Raw genomic sequence first — 21580 nt, 5'->3', positions numbered from 1 at the left:
AAGTATTGCCATACTGGGACAGACCAAAGGTCCATCAAGCCCAGCATCCTGTTTCTAACAGTGGCCAATCCAGGTCACAAATACCTGGCAAGATCCCCCAAAAAGTACAAAACATTTTATACTGCTTATCCCAGAAATAAGCAGTGGATTTTCCCCAAGTCCATTTTAATAATGGTCAATGGACTTTTCCTTTAAGAAGCTGCCCAAACATTTTTTAAACCTCGCTGAGCTAACCGCCTTTACCACATTTTCTGGCAACGAATTCCAGAGCTTAATTATACATTGAGTGAAGAAAAATTTTCTCCAATTCGTTATAAATGTACTACTTTGTAGCTTCATCGCATGCCCCCTAGTCCTAGTATTTTTGGAAAGAGTAAACAGATGCTCCCTTTACTTCCTTGTGATCGTCGTAGTTGCTGAGCGGCCATGCAGGAAAATGTACAGTGGGCTGTTAGATGCAGTTACAACCTTGGCAACCCAACTCTAGCAAGCCAACCTTTCCGCAACTGAAGAACAGGGGCACCTTGGCATTCTGCTTAGATGCCATCAGACTGAACACCAGTGTGATAGGTTGAACCCCATCATCTTGAGGAGATTTGGGGGGAAATTCAAGTTCACGATCTTTATTCCTTGATATACCACCTATCAAAAATGATATCTAAGCAGTTTACAATCTAGTTACAATATTTAGTAAAGGAAATAAAAGGATAAAATTTGCTTCAATTGTGTTGCCAGGTTCGAAGTCTGTCCCCATCTTATCTAGTGCCCAAAGACTTTTTCAAACAAGTATGTTTTAAGGCCTAACTTGAATTTTTGATATGAAGCTTCTAAAGTAAGTGTAGTAGCAGCAAATTCCAATAACACTGGGCCCAAAGTTCTGAAGAGATCACATGAAAACCGAAATGGTAGGCCACCGGTCCAATTAGAGAAAAAATGTAATCTAATTTACAGACATAAAACTCAACATGACCATGTTTCGGTGGAGTCTGCTTCAGGGGTACAAACAAAAAGGAGCACCTGACAAGTATTTCCAGAATCACCCTGTGACACATACAGTCTATCCAGAAGACCTTTAGGTTGAGCTGAATCACCATGAAACTACACTTAGAAATCAAACGAACAGCTGGAAACACTGGGGAATACAGTTTCCACAGTCACTTGTCAGATATTCCTTCTTTGTTTGTACCCCTAATGCAGGCTCCGCTGATACCTGATCATGTCATGTTTTATATTTGTTTCCTTTAATTAAATTAGAGTCTAGTTTTATGCTCCGTGTACATGTTTAACACCCTTCCCCTCCCCCCTTGGAGGTCTGCTCTTTTTGGCGATCTTGTAATGCTCATATTTCAAAAAATCCTGTTCTCGTTTTAAAACCATCGTTACATTGCCCAGCCCCTGCCTTGTAATAACGAGACCCCGTATATGTGTGATGGAATCATCGTACCTCGCACAGAGAGGGTCCCTGTGCTGTTGGCTTTGCCCATGAAGTTTTCTGCAAAGCAGGTGTACTTGCCCTCATCCGAGCGGCTGATATTTTGAATGATGAGCGTGCCCTCCTCAGTGATAGTCACCCTGTAGAAGAAAGCAGCTCATTGTAACAACTTGGACTCGAAGGTCAGACATACCCAACGGCACCTCACGAACCTCAGGATCCACCGGTGCTGTTAGTAAGATTTGCAGAGAAAGTTCATTGTACTTTTCCAGATGCTGGATGTATTACTTTCTAGTTTTGAGACTGGTGGCTGCAAATGCAGGAATTCTCTACTAACTCCATTTGGGAAGTTGTTCCTGAGTAGCAGAGCTTGCTGGACAGCTGCCTAGCCCTAGGCTACTTGCTCTACCTGCTGCTGTTGGTCTGGAGTTCAGTGCCTTTGCTCCACTGAATGGTGGCTTTTGGGGCTGCTCTTGGTTGACACTGGATAAGGACCTCTCCTCCTCGTGCTGCTGGAATCCGTCGCTTCACTGGGTTCAGCCGGAAGTCTGGAGCCAGAGCTGTGGAAGGGTAAGGGAGGGAGGGGACAGATCAAAGCATCAGTAGACAGAAGGTTCTGAGGGGTAAAGGATGCCCATGTGACAGTTCCTTCTCCACTGCATCTTTCCTTTTACTAGTTCAGCAATTAGTAAGCCCATGCTCTCAGGCCTGTCCTGGTGTAACAGTAATAGGGACCCTGGCACACTCAGCTCTGTACTTGCACGGCAGTGATGGGTTACCTTGCACTATCAGCTCTGCACTGGTGTAAACTGAGCCATGTTTGTTTTCAGCAATGCACTGGTACATCCCCGAATCTTCTGCGGTTATCTTTGAGATCCTTAGCTCCCCGCTTGTGACTTCGATGCGGTCCTATGAGAGGGAAGAAGGAGCAGTGTCACAGGCAGCGGAATGGGGTGGCCGCTGGGGCCATAGCCCAGCACAGCATCAGCAACTTGGGAGCTGGGCTGAATATTTGTTTAGACTTCCAAGCAAAAAGATGTTCCGCTGCCCCTGGATTTTCTGAGTCCATTAAAATCTCTGCTGCAAGGATCTCTGGTTTCTTAGCTTTGTGTGTCTAATAAAACAGATCAGATTCGAGAAAGCCAAGTGTCCCAGGGCCCTGCACAAGCTTAGAAGGGAAGCAAACCTCAGTAGTAAGAACAGGGGAAATTTGGGGGCCAACGCAGTAACCTTGTATTACAGCTGTGCACCACAGCTCAGTGCACAACATCCAGGGCAGTAGGCAAATAATATGCAAATAGGCTTTGTGCAAAAGTGATCTGCACCAGTGCAAGAGCACACTGGGCACGTGCGCAAATAGGGCTCTGCTAGCAGCAGCTATATCTTGTGCACGCAAAAAATTGTTTTGGCACCTGGAGCTTCCTGCACACACGTCTCCAGATGTGCTGGAGTGCTGCTCTGTTCGTACGGATTTTGTAATACTGATATTTATATGAAGAATAGCATTGCAGTAACCTGCAGATGTATGTGCGTGCAACTCCGCATGCTGAGACAATTTCTCCAATATCAATTTGTCAACAGTGCAGCACTTTACTCTTTGTTCTAGCTCACCTCCCTTAGCTGGTCTCGTTTCTTTTTTAACCCTTGCTCTTCAGGAAAGCCAGAAGAAGTTGTGGGTCCCATGTGCTCGCAGTAAAATTAAGAAATGGGCATGAAATCCTGGCTAATGGTACCGCAGAGGAATGAGCTAACTTTTTACGCCTCCTGAGATTGTGCATTAAAGCACAGTGTTATAAAACTCTGCAGGCAGCCGCCTGGTCTTCTACTCCTCTGCATCTGCATTGAATAGCTAATATCGTCATTACCGCGGGATTTAAATTAGCCCTGTATTGATGTCAGGGAAAGGAATTTGAAACACTGCCTTTGGCAAGTCTTTGTACACAATTAAACTAGTGTGCAAAACTCATTTTAACATGGGATGCCCACAGCGGTGCACAAAATGATGTACCAAAGCTGAGCTAAGTTGTGTGCAAGTCTAGCACACTTGATTACATCAGTCCAGGTTACTGAAGCGACTGTCCGCTCATAGCTGCTAAGAGAGGTTTGGCTTCTGCCAGCTGTGGGGATAAGCTGCCCCTGCCAGGGTCCCCTGGGCCTGGTGGTGGTGAGGTAAGCTTTACCTCCTCCTCTCCACTTTGGGTCTGCTTCCCCTCTAGCATGTCAGTCAGTAGTGATCTAGAGACCAGCCCTCCCAGTGGGTTCCCTGTGATGCTCTTTTTCTGAGGGTGCTGAGACAGTACCTGGGAGTTCAGGGGCCGCCCATTCTTCAGCCACCTGACTGTCGGCCGTGGTTTGCCAGCTGCCGCACAGCTCCAGTGCAGATGAGATCCAATGTTGACACTGGTATCGCTGATCACTTTGAGCCATTCAGGCTGTGCTGCAGAGAAGAGGACAGGAGCAGATGAGAAGCTGACACAGGATGTTCAGGTTCTGGCATTCTGGGCGGGTTGTATCAGGAGTGGCTGAGGCATGGTGGGGGGGGGGGTTACTTTATTTTTTCTTGTATCTGTAGATGGTTTCTTGCTTTGAGGTGTGTTTTGACCATTGCTTTGTGACTTTTGGAGAAGCAATTTGCAAATGTAATTATTATGATTTATTATATTGTAGGGAAAGGTGACAACTCAAGTCAAAATAAAGAAATCATGACCCTCCTCTTTGTTTTATTAAAGGAGAAATGTAGGGTTTTTTTTTTTTAGATGTGTAGGGGGTCTCTGGTATTATGAAGGGTGATGCAGATACTCGCTGTGTACCTATGGTGCTGCAGGGGTAGAGGAGAAAAACAGAGCCCAATATCCCACCCACCCCTGCTCCATGCTTTCCCTCCCCCCTAGATATTGCCACCTTACCTTGCACTATGACCCTGCCCTGGAAGGAGTCCCGGCCTTTGGCATTTTCTGCCTCGCACTCGTAGGTCCCCTCATCTTCAAAGGCTACATTTGGGATCTGCAGAACAGGCTCCGTTGCAGTCAACTTCGAGGGCAATGGACCATCCACTTTCCGCCACTTAATGTGAGGGACAGGACTAGATAAGGTTAAAAGAGAGAGAGAAAGAGAGAGAGAGAGAGAAAAGAAGGGCAGTGGTGGGGAAAGGCGTGGCGCTGTTCCACGCTGCTGCAGACAGTGCCGTGGATGGTGTGATGGAGACAGAATATGTTCATTGCCTTTTCACAAGAGCTTCCCATATGCCAGGGATTAGGGTCAGGAAGCGGGCAGATGAATTTCTCTGTGACGGGTGTGCATCATTAAGGGACCTCCATCCCCTACAGCAGGCATGCAGGAGACCCCTATCACTCTCTCCATCCTCCTGTCCCTCCCTCCCTCCCTCCCTCCAACCAAAGCACCCCAACTCACTTTCCAAATGCAAAGCATTCCAGGGTCACCGTCTGTTCCTTCAGGACGTAGGTCTCTGCAGGGAACCGAGCCTTAACGCTGGCCGCAAACTGCCTTGGGTCTTCTGCAAGGAACCAGGAAACACTGAGAAGAAGCTCTGGCACGTCTGTGTCCTACCTGACTGGTCAGTGCTGCAGATATGATCATGTGACCCCCCCCCCCCCCCCACTTTAAAAAAGAACTGTTGAAAATGTAGGAGGAGTGGCCTAGTGGTTAGGGTGGTGGACTTTGGTCCTGGGAACTGAGGAACTGAGTTTGATTCCCACTTCAGGCACAGGCAGCTCCTTGTGACTCTGGGCAAGTCACTTAACCCTCCATTGCCCCATGTAAGCTGCATTGAGCCTGCCATCAGTGGGAAAGCGCAGGGTACAAATGTAACAAAAATAAAATAGATACTATTGGAGATTCTACATGGAATGTTGCTACTATTGGAGATTCTACATGGAATGTTGCTATTCCACTAGCAACATTCCATGTAGAAGGCTGCGCAGGCTTCTGTTTCTGTGAGTCTGACGTCCTGCACGTACATGCAGGACGTCAGACTCACGGCCACATTGGTGATCTGCAAGGGCCGACTTCTACATGGAATGTTGCTAGTGAAATAGCAACGTTCCATGTAGAATCTCAAATAGTAGCAACAGTGGAGGAGTGGCCTAGTGGTTCGGGTGGTGGACTTTGGTCCTGGGGAACTGAGTTGAATTCCCACTTCCTTGTGACTCTGGGCAAGTCACTTAACCCTCCATTGCCCCATGTAAGCTGCATTGAGCCTGCCATGAGTGGGAAAGCGTGGGGTACAAATGTAACAAAAATAAAATAAAATATAAAGATGGGGCATTGAGGTGGATACTGAAGAGAGAGGACTGGATGTACTATTGAGATGTGATATGTACAGTATGTGCAGTGTTATTTGCTTGTCTGTTTGTACATAAGTATTGCCATACTGGAAAAGACCAAAGGTCCATCAAGCCCAGCATCCTGTTTCCAACAGTGGCCAATCCAGGTCACAAATACCCGGCAAGATCCCAAAAATGTAGAAAACATTTTATACTGCTTATTCCAGAAATAGTAGATTTTCCCCAAGTCCATTTAATAACGGTCTATGGACTTTTCCTTTAGGAAGCCGTCCAAACCTTTTTTAAACTCTGCTAAGCTAACCGCCTTTACCACATTCTCTGGCAACGAATTCCAGAGTTTAATTACACGTTGAGTGAAGAAACATTTTCTCTGATTCATTTTAAATTTACTACATTGTAGCCTCCTCGCATGCTCCCTAGTTCTAGTATTTTTGGAAAGCATGAACAGACGCTTCACATCTACCCGTTCAACTCCACTCGTTATTTTATAGACCTCTATCATATCATAAAGTTACTAGATACTATGGGGCTCATTTTCAAAACACAAAGTTCCATAAATTACTAAAGTCTAAGTGCTTTGAAAATACACCTTCGTGTGTTATACTGCATTACCATGTTTGTTACTGATCTTCTCCACCTAGAAGACAGTTCGATAGAGCGGATTATAAGTTTTTACATAAATATATGAAATTGAGGCCGCAACCAGTCCTGGAGAAAACTGGGCTCATTCCAGGCTCTGGTAGCTTGAACTGCACCAAGAGAAGAATTCACTAGAGATAAATGTGAGCACTGGGGATCACCTGGATCTGCCTTTCACATGTGACTCATATGAACTCCCGTCTAGCACCCAAGCAGTGTCATGTTTGGAGAATTCTAGCATTGGGGCCACTACAAGCGATGGCAAACTGCAGAGTCCAGCTTTCCCCTGGACCAGTCCACATGCCAGTAATCTGCAGATGCTGTGCACTGGGAACTCTGGTAATGGCACTTTCTCAGGCCCTGATCACTGCTGTTCTCTCTATTGCATGGTGATGTCTTCAGAATGAGTTAGGCTAGAAGCTCAGTAAGAAAGTTGGATGAATTCATATAGTTCCTGAACCCTCAGGGTCTGCAATGCCAGTCAGGGGCAGGGCCTAACCTCTTACAGCCTCTCCTTCTGAGTCTGGGGCTTATGCATCAGACACATCTCAATTGCTTGACCTCACTCTGCCTCTGATATGCACCCATAGGCTATGGTTTCTCTAACAGACTTTCAGGGTTAATTACTAATTCAGGGTTTGTTATCCCTTACAGCCTGGCCACAGGAAGTCTCCTAGAGGTAGATACTTCCCCATTAACTTGGTAGGAAGTCAGAGTTTTCCATATGAAGAGACACTGAAGTGGGTGGATAGAGTCTGAGACTTACCATCTGTGGTCACATTTAACCAGGTGGGTGTACTGAAGACGCTTTTCGTGGCAAAATCGATGTGGCTAGTAGCAAAGCAAGAGTAAGTGCCCTGGTCAGTGGCCTCGCTCCTGGCAATGTACAGGTTCCCTGTCACTTGGGAGATAAAGTGCCTCCTGTCTGCTGCTATAAAGTTGGGAAACTCGTTCAGGAACCAGCGGAAGGATAAGCCTGGAAACAGAAGTGGAGACATCTATGGTTGAGCGTCACAGAACCTTAAACCGAGAGATGTCCAGTACATCTTCAGTAATGCAACTTCTTACAGCTACTAACAGAGCGGCAGGAGAGACACAAATATTAACAAATTTTAGGCAGTCATAGCCTCTCTTTCAACTTAACCCCCCCCCCCCCCCAACAATAAAATGCTTTAAAAACAAAAAACATGATAAAACCTAGTTCTTGAGCATCTTAAAACAGGTGGTCTGAGCCTGGGAGGAGTTGATGCAGCTGCAAACTGGGGGCAGGAGAGGCTATACAACAAAGAGGGAGAAATAAAAATAGAAAAAATATCAAATGTTAAAACCAAAATGTTAAAAAAAAATCAAGACATTAAAAACAAGATATTTAAAAAGTAGACAAAGCATAAAAGAGGTGAGAAGGAAGAAAATGTTTACCATGGGCTTCTAAAAAATTTTAGGTGGATATTTTTTCATCCCTGCTTGTCCTTAGAAGTGTTGCTATTTGTCACAATCGGTAAGGAACGTTTCTGCCTAGGCTGAATGGGAACAACCAGTAACTTTCTCAGTCCTGATCAGTGCGGTGGGAGAAAAGCTGACACCGCCTCGCCTCACCTGACACGTCTGTGCAAGAGCCCCATGTTTTTGAATTTTGCATTCTCCTTCACCACCCTCAGGCTTAGGTTACCTGGATAATGGGGGGGTGGTCTGCAAGGGATCATCACCCCCCATCCCTCCGTCACCCTTATGGCGTCTCGCTGTTCCGAAGAGAATTCCTGTAGGTCTGAGACACAAAGAGTGAGTATAATATGGAGAATAAAAGCCCCTTGTGTGGTAAGGAAGAGCTTTTATATTCTTAGACAACTGCAAGTGAGTTCGGTATTGTATTGAGTTTAAGGTGTTAAATTTGGAATATTACAGAAATTGCTTAAATTTTGGCACAGTTTATAGAACACACCAAGCGCCCATCTGCGTGACTAAATTTCGTTGCAGGCAGTTACGCCAAGTAAAACTTGGTATAAAATGGCAACACCTAAATTAGGCGCGGAACGGGTGTATTCTATAAGCACGTACATAGATTTTAGAAATGTCCATGACCTGCCCATTCCACGTCCATAGCCACACTCCCTTTTCAACTATGCCACTTAGAATTTACATGCATCACGTTACAGTTCTGTGCATAAATTCTAATTAATGCCAATTAGTCACTAATTGCTTGCTAATTGGCAATTATCGATGCTCATTGGCGTGTTAACTAATCACATTCCATTTGCAAATCCAGAATACAGCCGGAATTGCGCACGCAACTTAAGTAGAATCCAAGAGCATCGAGCATACAATTCCCACTTGAAAACTGATCATTATCTCCGCACTATCACATAATACAAATTGACAGACTGTCATATTATACTCAACTAATGTTCTTTCACTCAAGTTTTCTTTGTATTCTGGGCCTTCATGGGCCTCCCACAGCAGCTGTCCTACCCCCATTGCTCAGTGTGACAGCAGGAGGACAGAGGCAGTGTTGATGTCTTTGTAAGATGTAACAGCGGGTAAGCTTCCCCTCCTCAGACTCAAGACACACGCGTACACACACACACATACAAGGGTTGGAAAGAATTCCATGAGCCATACTCTGCATGCTTTCCTCACTTGTTTCGATTTGTGATACACTCAGGTCAGATAAAGACCTCTGCAGTCTGTACTTGACCGTTTGTTTTACGTTTACTTATATACAACTAAGAGTCCTCTGTACTTATATAGTAACATAACGGTCCATCCAGTCTGACCAACAGTCATACTCATTATCAATTCATAATTAAACCAACAATGAATGTGATATAAAATACTTGATCACAGTGGCGTAGCCAAGGGTGGGCTTGGGTGGGCCCGGGCCCACCCACTTTGGGCTCAGGCCCACCCAGTAGCAGCACACCTATGATGTGGCTGGCAAGGATTCTCAAGCCCCACCAGCCAAAAACTCCCAACAACTGTCCCTCCTGCATACAGTACCTTGTAAATAGTAGATCTTCGCCTGCTACATACATACTATTCACATCGGCCCCACAGCCTTCCCTCTGATATATTCCCGCCTATGCGGAAACAGGAAGTTGCATCAGAGGGAAGACTGTGGGGCCAACATGAGCAGTGTGTATTAGTTTCTGCTCGCTGCCAGTGAAAATCTGGTATTTAAAAGGTATTCAGGGGAGGGGGATGTTTAAAAGATCATATGGCATGCAGGCGAGAGAGGGAGAGACCAAATCACTTGTGGGACAGGGCGGAGTTCTTCTGCCCACCCATCTTGGGCCCAGGCCCACCCAAAATTGGGTGTCTGGCTACGCCCTTGCTTGATCATTGTGTTTCTTTGGCATTTCTGGCACATAGACATAGACCTGGCCCTGTCCTTACATTCCAACTACTGGAGTTGCCGTTGAAGCCCACTCCAGTCTATCCAAATTCGTCTTGTCATTTGCGGGACACAGGCCATAAAAGTCTACCTGGCACCAACCTTGGTTCTTCACAGCCAGAGTCACCATCTAAATGCCACTCGACACATCCACACACATGCAGCCATTTAAGTTTGGGGTTTTTTGTATCATCTATTTTCTAATTAGAGATCCTCTATGTTAATCCTACGGCTTTTTGAATGTACCTTCCTGTCTTCCTAGAATTGGTCATATCTCCAATAGAATGTAAAGAGAACAGGAAGTACCAAAATGGAACTAAAGCCCAGAGATAAGGCTAAAGAACCTACATGTGTTCCACTAGAGGAGGGGCTACAATAGAGGTATCCAAGTACTTCAAAGGTATAAATGCACAAGAGATATTGTGCACTGAACATTGAGTTCTAGAACAAGCAAAGAGGCTGAAAAGAGTGTGGACCAAGGAACAACATGAGCCTTAGAGGTTCCTCTGTTCCTATCCCTTAGCTCCAGCACTCTGCCTATCCCAGATTTTAACTTATCTAAGGCTCCTCTGCTGTGCCTAACCTAAGCTTTACCCTCCTATCTAAGACTCCTCTGCTGTGCCTAACCCAGGCTTTATTTACTTATTTAGATTTTTATTTAGATTCACACCTTTTTCAGTAGTAGCTCAAGGTGAGTTACATTCAGGTACTCTGGATATTTCTCTGTCCCAGGAGGGCTCACAATCTAAGTTTACCCTCCTATCTAAGACTCCTCCGCTGTGCCTAACCCAAGCTTTACCCTCCTATCTAAGACTCCTCCGCTGTGCCTAACCCAGGCTTTACCCTCCTATCTAAGACTCCTCCGCTGTGCCTAACCCAAGCTTTGCCCTCCTATCTAAGACTCCTCCGCTGTGCCTAACCCAGGCTTTACCTCCTAGCTAAGACTCCTCCGCTGTGCCTAACCCAGGCTTTACCTCCTAGCTAAGACTCCTCCGCTGTGCCTAACACAGGCTTTACCTCCTAGCTAAGCCTCCCCATCTATGTCTAACTCAGGCTTTACTCTTCCTTTCTAAGGCTCCTTAGCTATGCCTATCCCAGGCTATCCTAATGCTATTTTTACTTCTACCACCTTCCCAGGGAGACCATTCCCTATATCCAGAACCCTTTCTGTGAATATTTTCTCTTGTTCCTTGGTTCGCCTCCTTTTCAGCTTCTTACCTTATTCTGGAACTCAGTTTTTAGTGCACAATATCTCTTGTGCATGTATACCTTTGAAGTACTTGGATACCTCTATTGTAGCCCCTCCTCTAGTGTAACATGTGTAGGTTCTTTAGTCTTATCTCTGTGGCCTTTTGATACAGACCTTATGCTATCTTGGTAGCCCTTCTCTGGCCAACTTCTGTCCTACTTACATTCTATTGAGGATAAGACAAAGTCTGGAGACTACAGATCAGAGGCCCAGAACCTCTCATCCTCCCCTCCCTGCAGTTTTTATCACAGTCCTTAACTGGTGACCTACAGCCAAAACGGAAGAAGGCCTCCTTGCTGACAATGCTGCCTATACTGTTGGTGGCCACACACTGGTAGGAGCCGGCATCCTTGGCAGTCACCGGGTTTATAACCAGGTTTCCAGCAATCAGGCTGTAATGGGGATCAGCTTCAATCTTCAGATCTGTTCCATTCATCTTCCACCTGTAAGGAAAAAGTAGATCCTACTGACACCTTAGTCTTTGTACTTTTTAACAGAGTAAACAATAGATTTGTGTTTACTGGTTCCACTCCATTCTGGATGTTATAGACCCCTATCACATCCAGGGGCGTAGCTACAGGGGGGCTATGGGGGCCTGGGCCCCACAAATTTCATCCAGGTCCCTGGTTTGGCTGGCGGGGGTTCCCAACCCCTGCCAGCCGAAGCCTTCTTCAGTGTGGCCGCGTTCGCTGCTTGCCCCCTGCTCTTCTTGCTCCTCTTGACAGCATCAGTGTGCACAGGAGGAGCAGAAGAAAAAAGAGCAGGGGGCGCTGGAGACTGCGCTGAAGAAAGCTTCAGCTGGCGGGGGTTGGGGACCCCCTCCAGCAAAGGTATTTGTTTGTGAGGGGGCGAGGTGAGGTGGGGGGGGGCGAGGCGGTGGGGGGGACAAGGAGGCGGGGCAGCACTCAAAATGTGCCCCCAACTTCAGGCTCTGGCCCCTCCCACTGTGAGGTCTGGCTACGCCCCTGATCACATCTCCTCTCAGCAGTCTCTTCTCCAAGCTGAGGAGTCCTAACCTTTTTAGCTTCAGGCACAAACACATGTGCAGGAAATCATCTCACACCCCAGAAAGCCTTCAAGAAGGTCAACCTATCTGAGTGTCCCGTTTATGTGTATTCTCAGCAATAATCTTATCTGTGTGAGCCTCATTAATTTTGGTAGCTGTTAAGATTAGTAAAGAAATGGCTGGTATTCTGCAGGGCTGGGGAAGGGGGATGTGTGTTGGTTTGCTTCCAGCCCTGGTTGTATAGCCTGTAACTGGACCAGTTAGTTTCTGTTTCAATCTGGTATGCCCCCAGCTCTGGAAGATGTACTGTGATTGCTTTCAATAGAATGGAAACTTCTTTGCAAAGCACTTTGAATCAGCTCTGCAAATACACGGAGGTATCCTCTGTGAAGTTTGCTGAGCATGACCAGAAAATTAACTTTTTGGAGCAAAGGGCTATTAATACTGACTCTCAATTAGCACAGATGCAATCAGTTACTACTTGGACTGTGAAGGATAGTTTGACTGTTCACACCAGATTGGAAATAATGGAGAATAGGTCGCAGGCTAGAAATTTATGAATGTTGAATTTTCCTGTAACCCATTACCTTGCTCCCCGAGATGTATTTGAAAGAGATTCTTTCATTCACTCACCTGGATTCTATGGCTTTAGTGAATGCTATTTACCTCCCCAGGAATAGCAAAAGTAATTAACGAAGAAGGAGCTCATGACAGCATTAGTTCTCCTGATAGCTGGGATTTATCTAGATTTTTAGAATCTTCACAGGATTTGATAACTATAAGGAGGAACAGAAACAGGCTGAGGGGTCCTTTTACTAAGGTGCGCTGAAAAATGGCCTGCGGTAGTGTAGGACGTGTGTTGTGGGCGCACACAGAATTATTTTTCAGCGCACCTACAAAAAAATGCCTTTTTAAAGTTTTTACCGAAAATGGATGTGCGGCAAAATGAAAATTGCCGCGCGTCCATTTTCTGTTTGGGTCTGGAGGGGCACATGGGGCACATGGGAGACCCGTAATGGCTGAAACCTGCATGCGAGCATCCTGTAATTCTCTGATTAGATGCTTCAAGCCTGGAACCTGGCTGGCCTGCATTTCTAAAGCTAAAATTCGGGTCTTCATTTTAGTCTCCTGTGCTGCCTGCCATTGTACCTGTTGCCTAAGGGAATCAAATTGTTCATTTAGGCAACTAGCCATTGTGATTAGAAAATCCTTTTCTGTGTCTATCTGCATGCATTCTTTCTCTTTGGTTAGTAACTTCTTTTCCTCAAAATAAGCTCCAAAATCGTTTTTTATCTTATGCCAGAGCATGAGTAAAGATTTGATTATAAAGTACATAGAGTACATGAGTGCATAAGTACCTATATATTGCCATACTGGCAGAGCCCAAATATCCATCCAGCATAACATTCTGAATACCCTGAAAACCTTATCAATGTATCAATTGGAAATTTAATTAATGAAACCTGATATTCAGTTCTCTATTATAAAACAGCAAAATACAAAAATATAATTTAAGAACACTGTTACCTTACTCGCACAGTATCTCTGCCCACGTTTTCCACCATTTAAAATGTAATATTACCACAAGGGCCATGCGGTAACTGGGCGGTAACTTCAATTTGGCGCATGTAGGCACCTCCTACGCGGCTTAGTAAAAGGGTCCCTTATTTTTCTAAAGAAAAAAACATTTATTGTTTTGAGGACAGACTGTACAACTGTTTTCTGAGGTGGCAACTATGTAGGATGGTGATTCTACAGCTGAAGCCTAAAACTTTGGCTGTGGATCCCACTTTTTATCTTCAATTTCCTTGTAAATGCCTTGTCACATAAAAGGAAAATCAATATACTTTTTTGGATCCTTCCTTTTCGGAAACTTTTCTTAAAGATAAAGAGTGACTAATTTAGTGGTTATGATTTTGAAAATGATAATAGACCAGAAACTTTGAATAATAAAATGAATATTATTATAGATGATTAATATTGAGATTATTGTTTTTCCCAGGGTTCCGGGTATGACTCCTAAAGTTTTCCTCAGAAATATTTCCTCAATTATTACTTTAAAAGGAGTGAAGCCTGTGAAAACTGGGATTGCTTTAATCAGTGGGATTGGAATTAGAGACATGAGTATATGTATCGTTAAATAATTTCTGGTTTTTAAAAGAGAGAGAATGTAATTAGATGTATTATTTCTAACTACTATTGGACAATAAGTATGTTTTCAATGAAATGATTTGACTATACACCGTATTGGCCTTGAAGAAGCCAACCAGATGATCCATGTGGAATAATGAATTAGACGAGTAATATCTGGGGATAATCAGGTTAATACCACGTTTTCTTTCTATTTACTGTTTAATTGATCTCCTTGTCTTGTCTCACTCTCCCTATTTAGTGGTCTAAGGAAGAGAATAGAATTACCTGACTGAAATAATTCCTATATATTACTTTCTCTGTATTTCCGGCAAGTTGTTTTATCACTTGTAAAAATTTAAATGGTTATAAATAAAAATAAAAAAAAATTTTAAGCGTGACTAATTTTCTTTTTTGTTTGTCTGATACCCAGGTGAGGAGAGTTAAATTGTTTTCTATCAATGTTGGCGACGCATCTCTACTTTTTTCTTTTAGATTAGCGTAGTTAATTAAATTAGTTATTTTCTTTTGCTTGCTGGATTGTATAATGGGCATCTCCGTTATGTGGGCATGTTGCTATTGATTTTATTTATTCCTGGAATTTCTTTCCTGCATTTTCTTGAATATTGTTCTGAGTTGTACAATATATAAATTACTAATTAAAAAAAAAAAAGATTTGGACAAATTCCTGGAGGAAAAGTCCATATAAACCATTATTAAGGTAGACCTGGGGAAAAGCCACTCCTTATCCTTAGGGTAAGTAGCCTGGGATCTTACTACTTTTTGGAAATCTACAAAAGTACTTGTGACACTGTCAGAAGCGGGATACTGGGCTCAGAAGCACAGCCAGGATGAGCCAGGTTGACGGCATGGGGGGAGCGACAGCGGACTTCCGTCGGCGCACATTTTCAGTGCAACAGGACGAAAAAAAATAGGCACCGGCAGAACTCTCTTTGGGGGAGCGGCCTCTCCCCTGGCGCCCCACCTAGCTACGCCACTGACTGGGCTAGATGGGTGCTTGGTCTGACCCAATAGGCCAAATCTTATATTGATTGCTTATTATTGGCTACTAAGGGCCTCTTTCACTAAACTACACTAGTGATCCCGGTGCAGCACTGCTGACAAAGCCCATTTACTTTGAATGGACTTTGTCGGCATTGTCGCGCGGGAATCGCTAGCGTGATTCCATTTTGGAAAAAGATGTGCCCTACCCTCAGAAACAGAAGGGCTGGTGAAGGTGTAGGATGGCTGTCAGATGGAGCAGCTCACTTATGAGATGAGAAATATTGATCTGGGGCCCAGTCAAAATTTGGGCTTCCCACCCCTAAGATCTTAAATACAAACAAGTCAGACATTCACTTTCTTTTGTCCGTCTTGAACCAACAAGTACAAGGAAAAGAGTTGGGGGAGGGGGAAACAGATTTTCTGTTAGTTCACTGAGAAGGTGAGGAGTTATAAGAAGTCTGAGAATTACTGGTGTATTTCAGTTTGCTTTTGACTGTGCCTGGATGCCGTGGTGAGAAGTACGTGACTTTGAACTGTTGGCAATATGCTTGTTTCAATTTTTCTCTATGTTGGTATATAGGGCATGATTGTAATACTTCCTCTAGCAAGATTTTGAACCCTAATAACGAAATAAAATTAAGAGTGGAGTTGAACGGGTAGATGTGAAGCGTCTGTTCACGCTTTCCAAAAATACTAGGACTAGGGGGCATGCGATGAAGCAACAACGTAGTAAGAATCAGAGAAAATTTTTCTTCACTCAACGTGTAATTAAACTCTGGAATTCGTTGCCAGAGAATGTGGTAAGGCGGTTAGCTTAGCGGAGTTTAAAAAAGGTTTGGACGGCTTCCTAAAGGAAAAGTCCATAGACCGTTATTAAATGGACTTGGGGAAAATCCACTATTTCTGGGATAAGCAGTATAAAATGTTTTGTACTTTTTGGGGATCTTGCCGGGTATTTGTGACCTGGATTGGCCACTGTTGGAAACAGGATACTAGGCTCGATGGACCTTTGGTCTTTCCCAGTATGGCAATACTTATGTACTTATGTCCCTTATGTCTCCCTGGTCTAGCACTGACCTGCTGATCCACTTGTTTTCTGGAGCTTTGTCAGCTGCTGGTATCAACCCGGTTACCCAGTGCCTGCAGTACCACTGGATTTTGCTCACTTTCTCTGCCTTTTTTTTTTTCATTTACCACCTCTCCTCTTGCCTCCACTCTTGAGGGAGTCTATAGGACGCTGCTACCTTCTTCTCTTACAGTGTCAGAACCACCTTAAACTCATAGTCCTGCCCAAAGGGGAAATGACATTTAAATACTTATGTGGCATAAACACACAGGAAACGAGTCTCAATTGAAAGAAAGTTCTGGAACGAGGGGGAACAGGATGAAGGTGAAAGGACACAGACTCAGAAGTAACCTGAGGAAATACATAGTAACATAACATAGTAGATGACGGCAGAAAAAGACCTGCATGGTCCATCCAGTCTGCCCAAGACAAACTCATATGTGTATACCTTACCTTGAATTTGTACCTGTCCTTTTCAGGGCACAGACCATATAAGTCTGCCCAGCAGTATTTCCCGCCTCCCAACCACCAGTCCCACCTCCCATCACCGGCTCTGGTACAGACTGTATAAGTCTGCCCTCCCCTATCCTCGCCTCCCAACCACCACCCCCTCTTCCCCCCACCTGCTCCGCCACCCAATTTCAGCTAAGCTTCTGAGGATCCATTCCTTCTGCACAGGATTCCTCTATGCATATCCCACGCATGTTTGAACTCCTTTACCGTTTTCATCTCCACCACCTCCCGCGGGAGGGCATTCCAAGCGTCCACCACCCTCTCCGTGAAAAAATACTTCCTGACATCTTTCCTGAGTCTGCCCCCCTTCAGTCTCAATACTTCTTCATGGAAAGGGGGTGAATTCGTGGAACAGCCTCCCAGAGGAAGTGGTGGAGATGAAAACAGTATCTGAACTCAAGAGAGCTTGGGACAAGTCCATAGGATCTGTAAGGGAGTGATAGGGAGAATAGATGGCATGGGTGGCAAGACTGGATAGGCCAAATGTCTTTATCTGCCTACACTTTTCTCTGTTTCTATGTATCTATGAACTGCAACAGGCAGGCCAAGGTCAACTTGGAACCTTGCAAAGTGGTATCTTTAACCCAGCTGGATGCAGGCTGGCCTATGTGAACTGCTGACAACTGTACTGGTAATTCTGGGGAGACATACCATGACCCAGCAATCTATGCTACCTTGCTGAGAGACTTTAGTACACACCGTGGCCCAGCAGGACCAGGCCACAAAAGGACATTCTTCTATCTAAGGACTAATTTTTATGTTTATTTTTCTTCACCTACCTGACACCTTAAATAAATATTATTTTGTTCACTTTACCCCCTGTGTGGCTCCGGTTTATCCAGGCTCCAAGGCCTACCCTCGTTCATATTACCACAACTGGCTTGTTCGCAGCCCTGCAACCTCTGAACTGTGTTCTTGCCACTGTCAGGACAAAACAGTACATAAAGGATCCTTTCCTGACTGCTACAATGCCAGAGGCCCCACTTCATCTCTTTGCTTTTTTCTTCATATGCCTGATTTATATTGTTAAACATCTGTCTTTATCATATCCCCCTCACCCTGTCTCTCCTATTATTAAGCTGGAGTTCCTTTCTGTTTTCTGATTTTAGATTGTGCACTGCCCAGTTCTGCCTGTCCATTAGGGGCAGTATAGAAAATAACCTTCACTATTTTGGTCGACTTTCCCTGGACTTCCTCCAACTTGTCTATGGTCCTTTCAGAAGTAAGGCCTCATCATTTGGTTCTAAGTGATGTCTCACCAGTGGCGTCTGGCCATCGCTTTTTTTTTGTTCCATTTTACTACCCTGAAATCATCTGACGGTGGGATCAGCCTCACCTGTAGGTTGCAGAAGGATTAGCTCTAGCACGGCAGGAGAAGCTGACCCTTTCTTCTTTCGAGCCTTCAGGAAAGAGGGTATTGACAGGCTGTTCTTCGAACACGGGACCGTAACTGCTTGTAACGCATTCTGTTGGGCACCAAACTGGAGAAGAGTAAAGCATTTGTGATTATGGTAGTGTTTCCCAATCTTTTTGTGACCGTGACCCCATGATTGCGGCCACATAAAAGTGTGTGACCTCCCCAGAAGTGCAGAATAACGATGCACCTACACAGAACCCACCTAGATCATGACCCCTAAAGGCAAATTTTGTCTTGCATTAGGAAGTTAGAACTATTATGTTCTCCACGTGGTATTAAACTCAATAAGGATAAAGCCAAGTTCAGATTTAACGTTCCCTGATAGCTCTATATTAAAGGTTGACAGGATGGACTATTGCAATGCACTTTTTCTAGGGCTGTGTTCTAAACATCTTAAAAAGCTTCAACTTATTCAGAAAACAGCTCTAAGCTTAATAATCTTTAGGTTTAATAGATTCAGTAGTGTCTCAGGGTTCATGGTTAAGCTGCACTCGCATCCAATGTTTAAAGCATTCTGCTTAATGTTCCAGATTGTTTATGGCTCAGCTTCTTAGCTATTAATAGATACGGTTTTCTAAAACACTGTTCGGTCATTCTCCCTGACTGCGAGATCAGCTTATTCTTTGTCCTCCCTCATTTAGAAAAACGTGCTTTTTGAGGATTGTTAGTACAATTTTTTTCTGTTGTTTTATCATTCCTGAATGGAATTCTCTTCCATGAGTTATCCAGATCGAAAAGAATTATCTGAAATTTTGTAAGCTGTTGAAAACATTCCTCTTTGGTTGTGACTAATTATTTCACTGTCATTAATAGTTTTTGGCATGACATATTGGTATAACTTATTTATGTAATACTGTGATATTTTTCTTTTTTTTCTTCTTGCACACCACGTTGAATCCTATTTTCGGGGAAACAGTAGTTAAGACATATTGCATTGATATTGACTTGCTCAGATACTTCATCATCTTTAAAGTTTCGTGTTGATGCAGTTGTAAAATCTACTTTTTCTAAGTTATATTGTGTAAGAAAAAGCCATTCTTGCTTTGTGATGAAACATTTTTTGATTTTGGTTCAAGCAGTGATCCTGTCTAAATTAGACTATTGCAATGGCCTACATTTGTCTTCTTTCAGCTAACTTGACTGCTAGACTGCAAATATTGCAAAACACTGCAGCTAAGATGATCATGGGGCGAAAGAGATCGAATCACGTTACACCTATGTTGATCAATTTCCATTGGTTACCCATTAAAGCCCACATTATTTTTAAGCTTGAACGTTGGGTATTTAAGATGTTCTATAGGCTATGTCCAGAATACTTATTTTCTTTATTTTCATTTCCATTATATCCTATTTCATCATGTGCTATAGATTCAGGGCTTCTTTATTTTCCATCATTTGTAAAAGTAAGATTTAAGAAATCTCTATCGGCATCATTTCCGTATCAGGCAGTCTCAACATGGTGTTCATTCCCAGTTGATATTAGAAAGATGAATTCTTTCCTACTGTTTTGTTGAGTGAAAAAATATTTCCTTCTATTTGTTTTAAAAGTATATCCGAGGATGTTACATGGAAATACTTTTAAAACAAATAGGAGGAAATATCTTTTCACTCAATGAACAGTTAAGCTCTGGAACTCTTTGCCAGAGGATGTGGTAACAGTGGTTAGCGTTTCTGGGTTTTAAAAAAGGCTTGGACAAATTTCTGGAAGAAAAGTCCATAGTTTGCTATTGAGGCAGACATAGGGAGGCAGCTTCTTGCCCCTGGATTGGTAGCAAGGAATGTTGTTAATAATTGAGTTTCTGTCAGGTACTCGTTACCTGGATTGGCTACTGTTGGAAACAGGATACTGGGCTAGATGGACCATTGGTCTGTCCCAGTATGGCTTTTCTTATGAAAACCATTGAAAACTTTTCTATTTAAAAAAAAATGTCTGCTTCATTGATAACGATCTTGTTTGGTATCTGTTTCTTTATTGTGTAATAGTTAATTCTTGTGTTATCTGCTTTGAACCTTTGACTGAGAGTTGGCAGACTTGAAGCACTGTTTCATTACCAGGTTTTCTGACCCCACCGTTTGGGACGCACTGGTTTATGGGGCACCTGATAGGGATAAGCTGTTGTCTGCAACAACACTGAAAATGTTGACAACACAATCCATGTTGTTGTATGTCGTTAACAAATGAAAATGAGCAGAACAAATCAAGACATTATAGTGGCAGTTCTATGACTCAGTGCCTGATTTTACGCAGTCCAGTGCTTCGCCATGAGTGCCAGTTCTATAAGAGCTTCTGGGCACCAGGATGCCATTATGCAATACTAGTGTAAGTCGGCATTGGTGGCCTAAATGTTGATGCCAGTTGCTCCACCATATCTGTGGCAGGCATAACTGTTGGTGTCTAACTGCAGCAAGTGATGCTCGTAAGTTGCACGTGTAACTGGAGATCCGCCCATGGGTACGAACCCCTCACATTTACTCACAAGCGATTTGTGCACATAAGAACAGTGCCTAGGACTTATGCACATAACAGCTCATTATACGTATTGTAGAAATTATGAGCTAACTTCAGATACCTGGTTATAGAATGGGGGGAGGGGGTTGTGTTTTGTCACTTGCCGATAACAGTGTGCACTCTTTGCAAAGAGTATGCACCCTTCCTAAATAGCAAAAAGAGCATGCACTTTTTTTGAAATAGCGTGTCCCGGTTTAGAGGATGCGCACTCTTGACAATATTCACCCCGGAATGCAAAAAACCCAGATAAAAAAAACAACCAAACATTTACGTAAATGAGACAGGAATCAACACATTTTCTGACTCTCCATTCTCAGTGCCTGAAAGAGCTTCCACTGACTCTCTTACTACAGCGTCAGTGCAAACTCCCTTCGTGCACCCTTGAGGTGGCTGCAATGTGTTTCTCTCCTCTCCTGAAGCTGGTGTAAGAATAAAAAAAAACACTTCAGATTACCTACATGGGAATACACCTCTTCGAATTCCCTTTCTCTCTTCACCCCCCCCCCCCCCCCCCCCCCATCATACAGGGATCCCACATCAGTTACCTGAAATGGAGAAGACGGCAGAGGATAACAGAAGGAAAGCCAAGGGAAGTCCCATTCTGAATACAGCCAAGGGTGTCTCTGGCAAGGTGAAGAGGAAGAAAGGACCTGGAGAAGAGAGGAGACAGACCATTATTTCAGTTGAGGTTTCGGGACAGGCTGGAGCTCTGCTTCTTTCCCTGGTCCCAAGGCAGCAGCTCCTCAGCTTTGTCTCTTTCAGCGTTTGCAACCTTGGGAAATGCTGATTCTGCACCTTAAAGCAGCAGCTGATTTTCACAGACATCGGCCTCCCTGCTTCTTGGCTCTTTTCCCTTTCTTTTTTGTACTAACAGAATTTATTCCTCAGGCCTGCTGTCTTTTTGAAATAAGTTGTGCAACTT

The 21580-nt window shown here is 44.0% G+C and overlaps 1 protein-coding gene across 1 annotated transcript in view; it reads right to left on the bottom strand.

Moving 5' to 3' along the window:
• CNTN2 (contactin 2) overlaps positions 1 to 21333 on the bottom strand; it is a 42064-nt gene extending 20731 nt beyond the window's left edge. Inside the window, exons 1-11 of the mRNA XM_030221013.1 lie at positions 21204 to 21333; positions 18069 to 18213; positions 11283 to 11455; positions 8045 to 8140; positions 7142 to 7351; positions 4844 to 4946; positions 4339 to 4514; positions 3733 to 3869; positions 2212 to 2341; positions 1842 to 1992; positions 1445 to 1572 (exon numbers count right to left, since the gene is read on the bottom strand). Of these exons, the coding sequence (XP_030076873.1) occupies positions 1445 to 1572; positions 1842 to 1992; positions 2212 to 2341; positions 3733 to 3869; positions 4339 to 4514; positions 4844 to 4946; positions 7142 to 7351; positions 8045 to 8140; positions 11283 to 11455; positions 18069 to 18213; positions 21204 to 21333 (1579 nt within the window). The remainder of the gene's footprint in view (positions 1 to 1444; positions 1573 to 1841; positions 1993 to 2211; positions 2342 to 3732; positions 3870 to 4338; positions 4515 to 4843; positions 4947 to 7141; positions 7352 to 8044; positions 8141 to 11282; positions 11456 to 18068; positions 18214 to 21203) is intronic.
• Between the last annotated feature and the right edge of the window lie 247 nt (positions 21334 to 21580).

Source organism: Microcaecilia unicolor, chromosome 12 (assembly GCF_901765095.1).
Source record: "Microcaecilia unicolor chromosome 12, aMicUni1.1, whole genome shotgun sequence".
Classification (NCBI taxonomy): Eukaryota; Metazoa; Chordata; class Amphibia; order Gymnophiona; family Siphonopidae; genus Microcaecilia; species Microcaecilia unicolor.
The sequence above is the reverse complement of the archived record's forward strand: the minus strand, read 5'-3'. Positions and strand labels throughout refer to the sequence as shown.